Source organism: Ammodytes marinus, assembly GCF_949987685.1.
Source record: "Ammodytes marinus genome assembly, chromosome: 7".
In the NCBI taxonomy this organism is placed as follows: Eukaryota; Metazoa; Chordata; class Actinopteri; order Uranoscopiformes; family Ammodytidae; genus Ammodytes; species Ammodytes marinus.
Genome location: NC_137211.1, coordinates 19,081,874 through 19,093,483, shown reverse-complemented (window position 1 = coordinate 19,093,483; position 11,610 = coordinate 19,081,874). Strand labels below are relative to the sequence as shown.

Here is an 11,610-nt window from a genome sequence, read left to right as displayed (position 1 = left end):
ATTTATTTTAAACTGTTTTTAATTCTATTTGTGTACCTTGCTTTTAAACAGTATATGTTATTGAATTCTTTGAATGTAAGGCGACCTTGAGAGCTTTTGAAAGGCGCCTCGAAATAAAATGTATTATTATTATTATTATTCTCTCAGTGTTCTCCAATGCAAAAAAAAGGTCAGAACTCGGTGACACTACCTGAAAATGCACAAGACAGCACTATACACTACTTGTACAGCCATTTGAAAACTACAGTAAAGTTACACATTGCTGTAGTTAGGGGAGTAAGTGAGTACAAGACACTGAATACGTATGTTTCACATTTTTACTGTATATGCTCTTTGCAATTCTACAGCATTGTGCAAAAGAAAAATACACTTCAGTCACTTATTTAGAACAAACATAAAAAAACACCCTTTTGGTAGAGCTGTGCACAAATGTGAACAATATAACAGGACATATTGTAACTGAACATATATAGGTAAATCATTCTGGCACATCCAGACGTTCCTGTCTGTCTGGCCACATATTTTCATCTACATCACAACAGATATTATCCCTTGCAATGCAGCGAGGAAAGTATCTATGATAAAGAAAAGGTATAAAATTTGCAGACAGAATTTGATAACTAGTTCAACAATTTTGTATGTAATGACTCAAGCAATTAAATGAAGACTATTAGTTTTATTGGGAACGACTATTCAGCATCCATAAGTATAGTTCATTTTGACTGACATGACATAAGCAAATGACAATGTTATAAAACAGCAGAGAATTGTATGAAAGCAACTGAAACATGTCCAAAAGCATTTGGAATTTGTTCAGAGGAAGGAGAAATTGCTACTATGATGTGCTCAAATGACTAAATGTTGCGGAGGTTGAACTAATAGTTATGAGAATTTTCATTTTGATCTGAGAAAAGCACCAAAGCAACTGAGAAAAACTGTAATAATAAAGTGTTAAAATACCTGTCATAAAGGCAGTCACTTACCGTAACGTGCCTGCAGATGGTGCATCAGCATTACAGGTTGGGTTGAGACTACTGGTCCTGCAGCTCCTCAACTGGATAATATTGACAATGTTTGCCTGTCCATATTGTGGAGGTCCATTTCTTTGAATAGTGGTCCAAACCCCCACAGGTCCAAACAAGTCTGATGTATTCTGATGCAGTCTTCTCATGGTGACTGGTGAACAGCAAGGCTCTTTGTGTGCAGGTTTGTGTTGTCAAAGATACAAATACATTGTAATGGTGATCTTAAAACATTGGGGCCTGTGTGGGCAACTCTTTTTACACCCAATGCAGGCATGTTGTTTCTAGTTATTCATTATATTATAACGCAGACTGTCGGTGTTATAATATAATTTACAATCAGCATACACATCATTTCAATGGATGCTTTTAAAATGAAAAAACAATCTAGCTTTGGTCATTACGGGTGTGTGTTAAAAAGTAAGCCTCTTTATGATATTTGTGCAAATATGAAAAATGAAAATATTGAAGCAATACATTAACGACAGAAAACATGAACACAAAACAGCCATTGATTTTTTTTTATTTTCTCTTCAAGGGGAAATGTTATTTTTCTCTTTGTCATAGTCCTCAACTCTTCTTGTCCTTCAAATTTGCAAAACACTCCCCTTTCATCTCCTCCAACTCAGGGAAAATACAAATAAAACAAAAACAAATACGGAAGGATTCATCAGGCCTGAGCAAAACACTGTTTCAGTAGTATGGGGACAACCTACCTCCCCTCTCCTGTTCCCCCCGAAACATCCCAAGAGTTAACAATCAACACAAGTCTATGGACAGCCAATAGAAATAGAATACATACAATGCACATTTTTATAAACTCATGTTCGTTCTATAAACCCTTTGCTTATATGAATCACTCTTCATTGGTCACAGTTCACTTGATAGTTGGTGATCTCTGTTACATGTCTGTCCTCAAATACCATTGCACGGGACGGACCAATAGCACAAAGCTGAGCGAGCTGGCTTTGGTACAAACGTGATCAACTGTTGGCTGCCATTGTTTAGTGTGGCAGAAGAGCTAAATCAGGGCCGACTACAAAAGTCAAAGGTGGAGAAACCAAGATCGTTGCAATGATGAGAATGTTTACTGTATATTATTCTCGACAAGCCCTTATCCACCTCCCTCTCCATCCAAACATCAGCAGTCCAGACAGGGCAAGCAGGCACAGTTCCTGTTCAGTGTTATTCTATGATTTGTTTTATATTAACTTAAGGCAATCAAACTCAGCTATTAGTACTACACTTTTTTGCTTAAAACGTGTGGAGTGGGCAAATAATATACAAGAAATATACGTGAAGGTCTACTGATTTTGCCTCGTCCATTTTGCAAAGTGTTAATACCAGGGACGCCACTGCTTAGTACTGAGAAGTTAATGTGTGGAAGGGATACGTCCCCTTAAATCCTGACTTGAGATTTACAATACTGCAGTAGTGGCGTAAATAAAATAAAAAGCACATTGAATCATCTGTTTATGTGTGTGTTTACTGCTATGCTTATTTGAGCATACACCACTCGGCTTCTGCTGCAAAGGCAGCTAATGATTATTACTCAATATACATTTTCACACCTATCGCCAGTTAAATTACTGTATTGTACATTAGGATTGAACAGCAGAATTCATTGGCTGCAGTTGATCAGTTGGTACCAGTGAGCTTGAGCTTTACGACTGGCATCTTACAAGAAAGCGTGCTGGTCTTTGATCCTTTTCATTGGAATGGAATCATCATAATAAGCATAATAATTAATCAGAATCATCATAATAATAATAATAATAATAATAATAACAACATTAAGAATATACAAATGATGGATACAGAAGTGATACAAAATTCCCAACGATAAAACAAACAAAAATTAAAACAAGATACCACAATCAGACATGCTTCAAAGCAGTTATGTTTGGCAAGAAAGCAGTTTTGTTGTATCGTAAAAACCTCACAGTGAAAATAGTTATGCCCCTTCAGGATTACAAAGCACAGTATTCAGTCAAAATCAATATATATATCTTTCCTTCATCTATTTCTTCTTCATAGAAGAATCAGGCTGTGCGGTACCACTGCGCTGAAATCACAGGTTTGCCCCTACTGATGGCTCTGGAACAACTAGCTGATCGTTGTCTTTTCATTTCCATTTGCACCATAAAAATACTTTTCGGAGAGGGAAGGAGTAGTCGCTGATACTGTTACTGGCTGCTCAAGCTCTAAGGAACCAATCCGACATGAAATGAAGATGATCCCAGCCGAAGATACTTCTAGCGGAGATAAAAATATAGATTTCATATATCACCTTCTAATAACATCCTTTGTCGTCTTTAGTCATTTTGTTTAGAGGTTGCATCATAATTAAGTTTAAATGATCAGCTCTTTGCTGCCTGAATTACAGGCAAAATAAATTATTTGTAGATATTTTATGAAAACAATGAAGCAGCCTTGGCTCTAGCAGTTGGGCAACTAGACAGAGTGTTCAGGCTTTCTGCCTTAAAAACAGAGGCGGTGATCATTGCTGACTTTAGCGAGGACATATCAAACATGTCTTGCCTTGCTTTTAGTAAATACTTTAGTCTTTGGTCAATATATCTATCCTCATTTTATACATATATTCATATACACACAAATATGCATGTACATACACACTTATAAACGTGTAATAAACTGGATATTTGTGCACGTATGTATTCACACTTTTTCATAAAGGACCTTTTGCACAAAACATTGAGACCAAAATAAATAATTAATCCTGAAACAAAATATGAGTACCTGTTCATAATTCATGTGAAATAAAAAATTACAGAACAAAAAGAACCCAGAGAATAAACACAAAGTAAATCAAAAAGTAGCCTTATGTACAGCGTTAATCTTCTTTTGACACAGGCTAAAAGGCGTTGTTTTAAATAAACAGACTTTGCATCTTTCAAGAAGCCTGAGAGAGAGGCTAGACATGAGAAAAACACTTGTCCTTCAACATGTAAGTCGGCCAAAATGGCTGTCGAACGAGAACATCAAGAACACTTTCCTTTCAGTGTCTTAAAAGTTTCTTTCCTCTTTGCTTGGGATTCAAGTGATGGCGTCTCTTTTTTTTTGCCATTCGCTCGCACTGTGAGTCCTCGCTCAGTGGTGCTGTGTCCTTGCAGTGGGGAACCTCCCGGCAGCTGCTGCTGCCATGGCTGCTAACTGTTGGGGGGGCTCTCATTCAGGAAGTAGGTTGTCATTTCCCCTTTACCTTTGACCTTGACCACCCCACGACACTCCAGGACATACCCTTTGTTTGAAAGCACCTGGTGGAGGTCTGAAGTCACCTGTAAGCAATATAATAGTAAAGAGCAGATTTACATGAATCTGTATAAATTAACCCATCTATCTATGTATCTATGTATCTATCTATCTATGTATTTATCTATCTATCTATCTATCTATCTATGTATCTATCTATCTATCTATCTATCTATCTATCTATCTATCTATCTATCTATCTATCTATCTATCTATCTATCTATCTATCTATCTATCTATCTATCTATCTATCTATCTATCTATCTATCTATCTATCCAATTTAGACTTGAGAAACAAACACTCAACATCCAATTTAATTTAAGGCCAAGCTGTTGTTTTGACTTGTAATACATTTCACAGGTGTACCTCATATTCACTTCATACATTTTTTTTCAATCTTATTTTAATGCTGTAATGTATCCGTATTACAGTTTTTCTCAGTCGCTTTGGTGCTTTTCTCACATCACTATTAACATTTGCACAGCAGTTAGTGCATTTCTCAAAACAATTAGTGCAAACTGCAAAACCTAGTGGATAACCTGCAAAAGTACGTCACTTGCTCAAAATGGATAGTCTATTCCTCAAAAGCAAGAATTCATGTCAATGAAACTGCCAGTCTCATCAAAATGAGAAGTCTTGACACCATCGTTTATGAACAAGATAGTCAAATGGCTTTGTCATGTTTTCACTATGACAGTTTATTCTCTCAGTGTTTTCCAATGCAAAAAAAAGGTCAGAACTCGGTGACACTACCTGAAAATGCTCAAGACAGCACTATACACTACTTGTACAGCCATTTGAAAACTACAGTAAAGTTACACATTGCTGTAGTTAGGGGAGTAAGTGAGTACAAGACACTGAATACGTATGTTTCACATTTTTACTGTATATGCTCTTTGCAATTCTACAGCATTGTGCAAAAGAAAAATACACTTCAGTCACTTATTTAGAACAAACGTAAAAAAACACCCTTTTGGTAGAGCTGTGCACAAATGTGAACAATATAACAGGACATATTGTAACTGAACATATATAGGTAAATCATTCTGGCACATCCAGACGTTCCTGTCTGTCTGGCCACTGTTCGTTAAAAGCCAGTTTTGGTCAATTTTAATAGTATGAAACCTACCTGTATGCAGTCAGGTACACCTGTGCTGTCCATTCGACTGGCCACATTGACTGTGTTTCCCCAAATATCATACTGAGGCTTCCGTGCACCGATAACCCCAGCTACCACTGGTCCAATGTTCAGACCTGGGAACCAAAGAGGAAAACATTTCACTCCATCAACAAACGGTTTAACAACAAACGGAAAACTTTCCAAACATCTCAATCTTGAGCTGAATTTTTTCTTCTTTTTTCTTCTTCTTTCTTCTTCTCCTTCTTTTTATTCCATATGCTTCTTTGGCTTACCTATCTTCATCTGGAAGTTGTTGAAGGAATGCTCATTGATGTATTTCATTTGCTCCCTCAGTCTCATGGCGTAGTCTGCCAGTGCAGTAATGTGGGAACGGCCCTCCTTGTCGTAGGTGGAGTCATTGAGACCAGAGGCCGCCATGTAGGTGGAACCAATGGTCTTGATCTTCTCAAGCTGCCTGAACTTCTCTTCGCTGATGATCTGAGAACAGAAATTATGGTCAGAATCATTTGTAAAATCAGCTGTGCACAAAGGTCAAGAGGAAGACAGAAGAAAATGCAGATGCTTTACGTGTAAACGTTACCTCATCAAAATCAGCGATGATCTCGTTGAGCAGCCGAAGACACTCCACACCCTCGTTGTTGGCCTCCAGCTCCACATAGAATTCGGAGAAATTGCTGATGGAGGCGAACATGACGGCCACACACTCACAGGACTGGTAGTACAGCTCGTCATTACGCCGCTCACGCGCCAAGAAGTGAGCAGCTACGTCCTTCGGCAGGATATTATGGAGGAGGCGACGATTGTAGGCTTGCAGTTCCTCCATCCCCTCCTTTTCCTCTGTGGCCTAGGAGGGAATTGAATTATGATATAGCTTTTATGAATATCTAATATAATGTCTGGACACGACTGCAGATATTCTATTTGAACACATTCTCTATGGATGGAGCTCTGTTTGAAGTTAACTGCCAGATGGCGCCCTATAGTGGACGCTGTACATACCTGCAATTTCCAGAGGAAGTCGAGGCGTGCGGTGGATTCAACCTGCTGGGCGTGCAGGTACAGTGCCAGGATGAAGACTGTGAGGATGACTGGAGTCATGACCCTCAGGGACACTTTGGTCACGACAAATGGGCTGCAAAGTGTCAGACACATGGTCACATTAATGAGAGGTAAATGATCTAAAGGTTTAAAATGATAGCAGGGGGATAATAAAATAATTAAAAGAAACTGCATATTAGCTTACCACTGGTCTGTAGTTTCATTGAAACTGGACCTAAAATAAACAAATAAAGTAAATTATCAATATAATATTAATGTAATAAATTGTTTCTTTATAAAAAAAAAATGTTCTTACCATTGAGCACTAGTTTGATTTAAATCACTAGGAAGAAAAAAAATACAATCAGCAAAAATGTGAAACATACACAACTCCATACATAGAAAGTTGTATATTCAAAGTTATATAATTATTGGCACAGATACTGACAAAATCAATTCTGGGCTGGGTATTGTTTTAAAACAATCGTTGCCACAGTTGTATTACTGATACTGAAACAACATTTCCCAAACTGCGGAGTGCATCAGGATGGATAAAATATTCCTTTATAAAATACTGTGAAAATTAGAAATTCACGTCGTATTCAGACCAGGATGGGAAAGAATAAATATTTAATGCTGTGACCGATCAGTTAATGCTAGACAAAAAAAATGTTTTCTCTGTATTCAAAAATTACACCCTGTCCTTCATTCGAGACACACTGCCTAGATGGTACATGCAACATTATCCACCCCCTGCATTAGCATCCAGCCTGTGGCACTCACATGGCATTGGAGGTGACAAAGAGGTCTGCGTTGTCGAAAAGTGCTACTTGTGGCCACTCCACTAGCAGCAGGAAGGTGAGCTGGATGAGTAGCATGAGGGCCAGCTTCCCTATGCTGCTGATCTGCAGGAACACTGAGCAGGCCAGCAGCGTCAGCAGCACACTGTAGCTGAAATACTGGCACCAACAAGAGAGCGGCGTCACAAAGAGGCATTTATCAACAATAGATCGCAGAGAGAAAGATAGGCACAAAAATGCAAATGTGACATTTTTCTTTTTGAAAAGGTTTCGACCGATTACAGTAGGAAACACAAACGTTGAAGTGGTGACACAACAATGAACTCACCTCAGGAAATGGGCAGGAAGGGCCTTGGTTGGGACATATCTCTAGACCCCCTTCAACAGACACATTCAAGCTGCGGATCAGGCAGGGCGTCACCAGGTTCACAGAGGTGTTCAGCTTCTCGGCAACGCATTGCTCCAAGCTCTTGGTGTCACATGCAAACTGCAACAGAGACATGTGCAAGCATGTATTCACGACAAGTAAGATTGGTATACTGCATGCACGCACTGGCTTTTTCTTTGGGTTACCTATCACTTACCATGTTAACAAAGGCAGAGATGAAGACGAGGATGATGGTAAATACTCCGACCAGGGTGCTTCTGGTGCGAGACTGGACAATCTTCTTCGAAACAGTCTGCATTGCAGCCGGAAAAAGCTTCAAGATGAGAAAATAAGTCATTCAACACATTGACACATACAGTGACGTATTAACAAGATATCTGTTGGTGTGTAGCTTCACTACCTTGATGCAAGAATATATGGCACAAATGAAAAGGATGTTGGCGAGTATGATGAAGATACTGATGTAGATTCCCAGCATGACTGGGGTGCTGCAAGGAGGAATACAGAAACACAGCCGATATAAATATATTTTTAGCATGAATTCAAAAGCTCAATCAACAGTGGTTGTGGATGGTTAAATGAGCAATTGTATACGAGTTTTGTCCATTCATAGTACATTCATATTGGATGGATAATAAAAATGTCAATGTGAACAGGAACTAGAACAGAATCAATGGCATGAATATATCTAGTGCTTTACTCAGTGTGTGTAAGATTAACCTTAAACAGCTCATATAAGAGGATCTACAAGTGTGTGAATTTGTAAAGCACTCACTGCGGGAAGATAACAATCTGTATGAAGGATATGAAGCAGAATACTAGCAGAGTGCAGGCGACGTAACCTCCAAAACGATCGTCCACTTTCTTGGAATACTGCAGCAGGGAAAAGCAGAAGAAGAGGGTCAGAGAAGAGCCTGTTCTCTAGTCTTTCCATTATGTGAGTTATATTTAAGAAGCATGGATGACATTTAGGAACCTTTTTCTCCAGGCTAGAGGTCTGGAAGGTGAGCAGGAACTTCTTAACATGGTCTTTTCGTAGCTGGTCAATGCTGCGAGCATCAATAGCTCGACCCAGAAATTCATCCACCTCATCCTCTGGGTTCATGGTCTCCTGAACACCTCGGCTGAGAAAAAAGGGAAAGGGGGTTAAAGAAATACCATAAAGCAGTGCAGACATCTTCCAAAGCATCAGGGGTAAGTAAGTACTCACTTGTCTTTACTAGTACTCTCATCAATCCCCTGGAGAAGAACAGAAGAAAAATATGACTCTCACGGAAAAGCAAAACGTTGCTTCTATCACGCCGAATGAGTGTGTTTATATGTTGAGTCTCACCATTTGTCTAAAGACTTTGGAGTCCTTGGTCCTGGAGAAGGTTCTGTCGGGGACCCAGCGTGGCATCAGCCCCTCGTTAGAGTTGGCTCTCGTTCGCTGCATCTTCGCCATCATCGCCTTCTCCTCCTTCTGCTCAGAGAGAAGAACATGAAAGCTTGACCAACTGTTCCCAAAGCAACACAACACACACAGACAATATAAGAGACTAAATACGCTAGACAAGTTTTTCCATTATGGCTTCCTGGCATGCAGTCAGTAGGCTACAGGATCTAGAAGATTACTTCAAAAATCCTCCAATCTCGTTTGTTAAGATTTTATTTTACAATTCTCACTTGTCATAGCATGTCATTGGGGATATACGAAAAAAATATTCAGATTATTCAGTTTGAAACATTACAATATTTTGTGAAAGTCTAAGAATAAAAAAAGATTGTGTTAAATTAGCCTTTCTTGACAAAAGAATATTTCAATAACAAAAGTTCATGCCAAGCAAAAGTCAAGAATCATTAAAAAAAACAAAAAAAACGTCCAATTTAACTGTTAAAATGAAAAGAGCTCCAGATTGAATGTGAAAAAAATATTAAGCAGACATTTTTGTTTTCCATGAACAACATAAATTTAACTGTGTGTTATGTGCACTGACCCGTTTCTGGCTGCAGCCGAGGACCAGAAAGGTCTCGATGCTGTTCTCCTTCAGATACGCGTTCCTCTCACCTCCGAAACCAGGCTCCACCTCGTAGTCTCCATTAAGATACTGCAAGGTGGCCTTAGTGATGTGGATACGCCTGCAGAGGCAAAACAAGGATATGTATATAAAATAAGCATTTTTTTATTTTTTTTTTATCATTTTAGTATCGGCTATATATTATTTTATATTTACTGCTGAATTAGTACAAGTGAACTACCTTCCCTTTATTTGTTTTAATAAAAGGGTTTTTATAAACATGTTTCAACCAAATAATGGAAGTTCTGTTAATGTGAATGTCATATGGAAATGTCCTGGGATGTTAGCTATTGTAAACTGGGATATGTTTTCCCTAATATGCAAAATGTATTTCCCTTACCCTGCTTTGCCTCCTGCCTCCATGTGATTGGCCAGCGTGACATCGTTTGACCACACGTCAAACTGCCACTTCCTGAGTCCCAGCACGCCACAGTGCACGCGCCCACTGTGAATGCCAACGCGCATGTTGACGTTGACCCCGGTCACCTCACGCACAAGCCTGCAGACACACACACACACACAGCCCAGAAGATTCAGCATCTCCTCCACAGCGAAAAGACTAAAACTTTCCCTGACTCCGAAACACCAAACACACGCTATTTCTACTCACGAGATGGCCTCTATCATGTCGACGCCCATCTCCACACAGCAGTGGGCGTGGTCGGCCCGGGGTTCAGGCAGACCGGACACACAATAGTAACAATCCCCCAAAATCTTAATACGCAGACAGTGATTTTCCTGAGAGAGGGAGAGAAAACGGGGGAAACAATGAAATTGCTTAGTGACCGATCAAAATGTAAGGATAAAAAAACTGAAGGATTTGTTGATTAGACTTTCTTGCAAATATTTAGAAGAGAAGATTTGCACCACTGTTATATAGATCTGTTAAGAGTGACACTTCAGCCCGTATTGGAGGAACTATGTGTACAAACTGGAAGCGAACATGATTACGATAAAAGGTCAAACTATTTCTTTAAGATAAGCACACCATTGTGAGAAAGGACACCAGGACTCCTTACCGATGCCAGCTTATCGAAACGGGCAAAGAGTTCGTTGAGTGTCATGACGAGCTCCTGAGCTGTGCACTGAGACGCCAGGCTGGTAAAACCCTCGATGTCTGCAAACAGAATACTGAGGACGAGATCAGGAGATGGGAAGAGACAGAAAATAAACACTGTTAATCAAGCAGCTTTAGTTGGGTTTAGTGTGGAAGTTTGAGCATTAGCAACAGTACTGTATGTCTGTAGAAAGAAATCTGCAGCAGTGTAATGTGTCCCTATGTGTGTGTGTGTGTGTGTGTATGTGTGCATGCGTGCGTGTGTGAGTGTGAGAGAGAGTGTGAGGTGGGACAGAGGGACTGTGTGTTTGCTCAGAGCTGTAATTGAATGTGTGCTAAAGCTCTCCATCTTTGGGGATTATCTTATCTTGGCTGCTGGTGATTAAGTATTCCCTCACTTGTGTTAATTAGCCTCCACTCTGCCAAACCACTCTACCCTCCTCTGACTGTGAGTGTGTGTCGGTGTGTTTGTTTTTGAACTCCTCTCAGGAAGAATTAGGGTAAAAAAATTTGTTTTGGGTATAATATTTTGGGATTAAGCAAATATCTTGACATTAGACACAGATACATAGTCTTACATAAAACAGAAAAAAAGTCTGATATAAGTGAGTGAAGTTAAAATGAATTGCTTAAAAACATGAAATGAAGCGCTGAGTCCCGACTGACCTGACATTGTCATGTTTCTGGATATAGATCTTATGGAACATCATGTCTTCTTTCTTGGCATTGATGTCAGCCTTCATCTCCATGGCAACGTGCATTGGCAACACTGAAAGCAACAGACGCTCCTGGAAAACACACGCGCACACACACACACACACACACACACACAC

At 39.5% G+C, this 11,610-nt stretch overlaps 1 protein-coding gene across 2 annotated transcripts in view; it reads right to left on the bottom strand.

Moving 5' to 3' along the window:
- Positions 1–1,565: 1,565 nt before the first annotated feature.
- The window catches only part of LOC307252650 (adenylate cyclase type 6-like), a 32,428-nt gene continuing 22,383 nt past the window's right edge, over positions 1,566–11,610 (bottom strand). Inside the window, exons 5-24 of one of the 2 annotated variants that reach the window (XM_080030380.1) lie at positions 11,444–11,565; positions 10,740–10,851; positions 10,331–10,458; positions 10,061–10,219; positions 9,640–9,781; positions 8,997–9,125; positions 8,874–8,902; positions 8,640–8,787; positions 8,439–8,536; positions 8,064–8,151; positions 7,860–7,976; positions 7,604–7,762; positions 7,259–7,434; positions 6,792–6,818; positions 6,681–6,710; positions 6,437–6,569; positions 6,018–6,281; positions 5,710–5,914; positions 5,426–5,550; positions 1,566–4,321 (exon numbers count right to left, since the gene is read on the bottom strand). In XM_080030380.1, coding sequence (XP_079886506.1) covers positions 4,193–4,321; positions 5,426–5,550; positions 5,710–5,914; positions 6,018–6,281; positions 6,437–6,569; positions 6,681–6,710; positions 6,792–6,818; positions 7,259–7,434; positions 7,604–7,762; positions 7,860–7,976; positions 8,064–8,151; positions 8,439–8,536; positions 8,640–8,787; positions 8,874–8,902; positions 8,997–9,125; positions 9,640–9,781; positions 10,061–10,219; positions 10,331–10,458; positions 10,740–10,851; positions 11,444–11,565 — 2,520 coding nt within the window. In that variant the 3' untranslated portion in view covers positions 1,566–4,192. The remainder of the gene's footprint in view (positions 4,322–5,425; positions 5,551–5,709; positions 5,915–6,017; positions 6,282–6,436; positions 6,570–6,680; positions 6,711–6,791; positions 6,819–7,258; positions 7,435–7,603; positions 7,763–7,859; positions 7,977–8,063; positions 8,152–8,438; positions 8,537–8,639; positions 8,788–8,873; positions 8,903–8,996; positions 9,126–9,639; positions 9,782–10,060; positions 10,220–10,330; positions 10,459–10,739; positions 10,852–11,443; positions 11,566–11,610) is intronic. The other variant, XM_080030381.1, reaches the window with a different exon arrangement.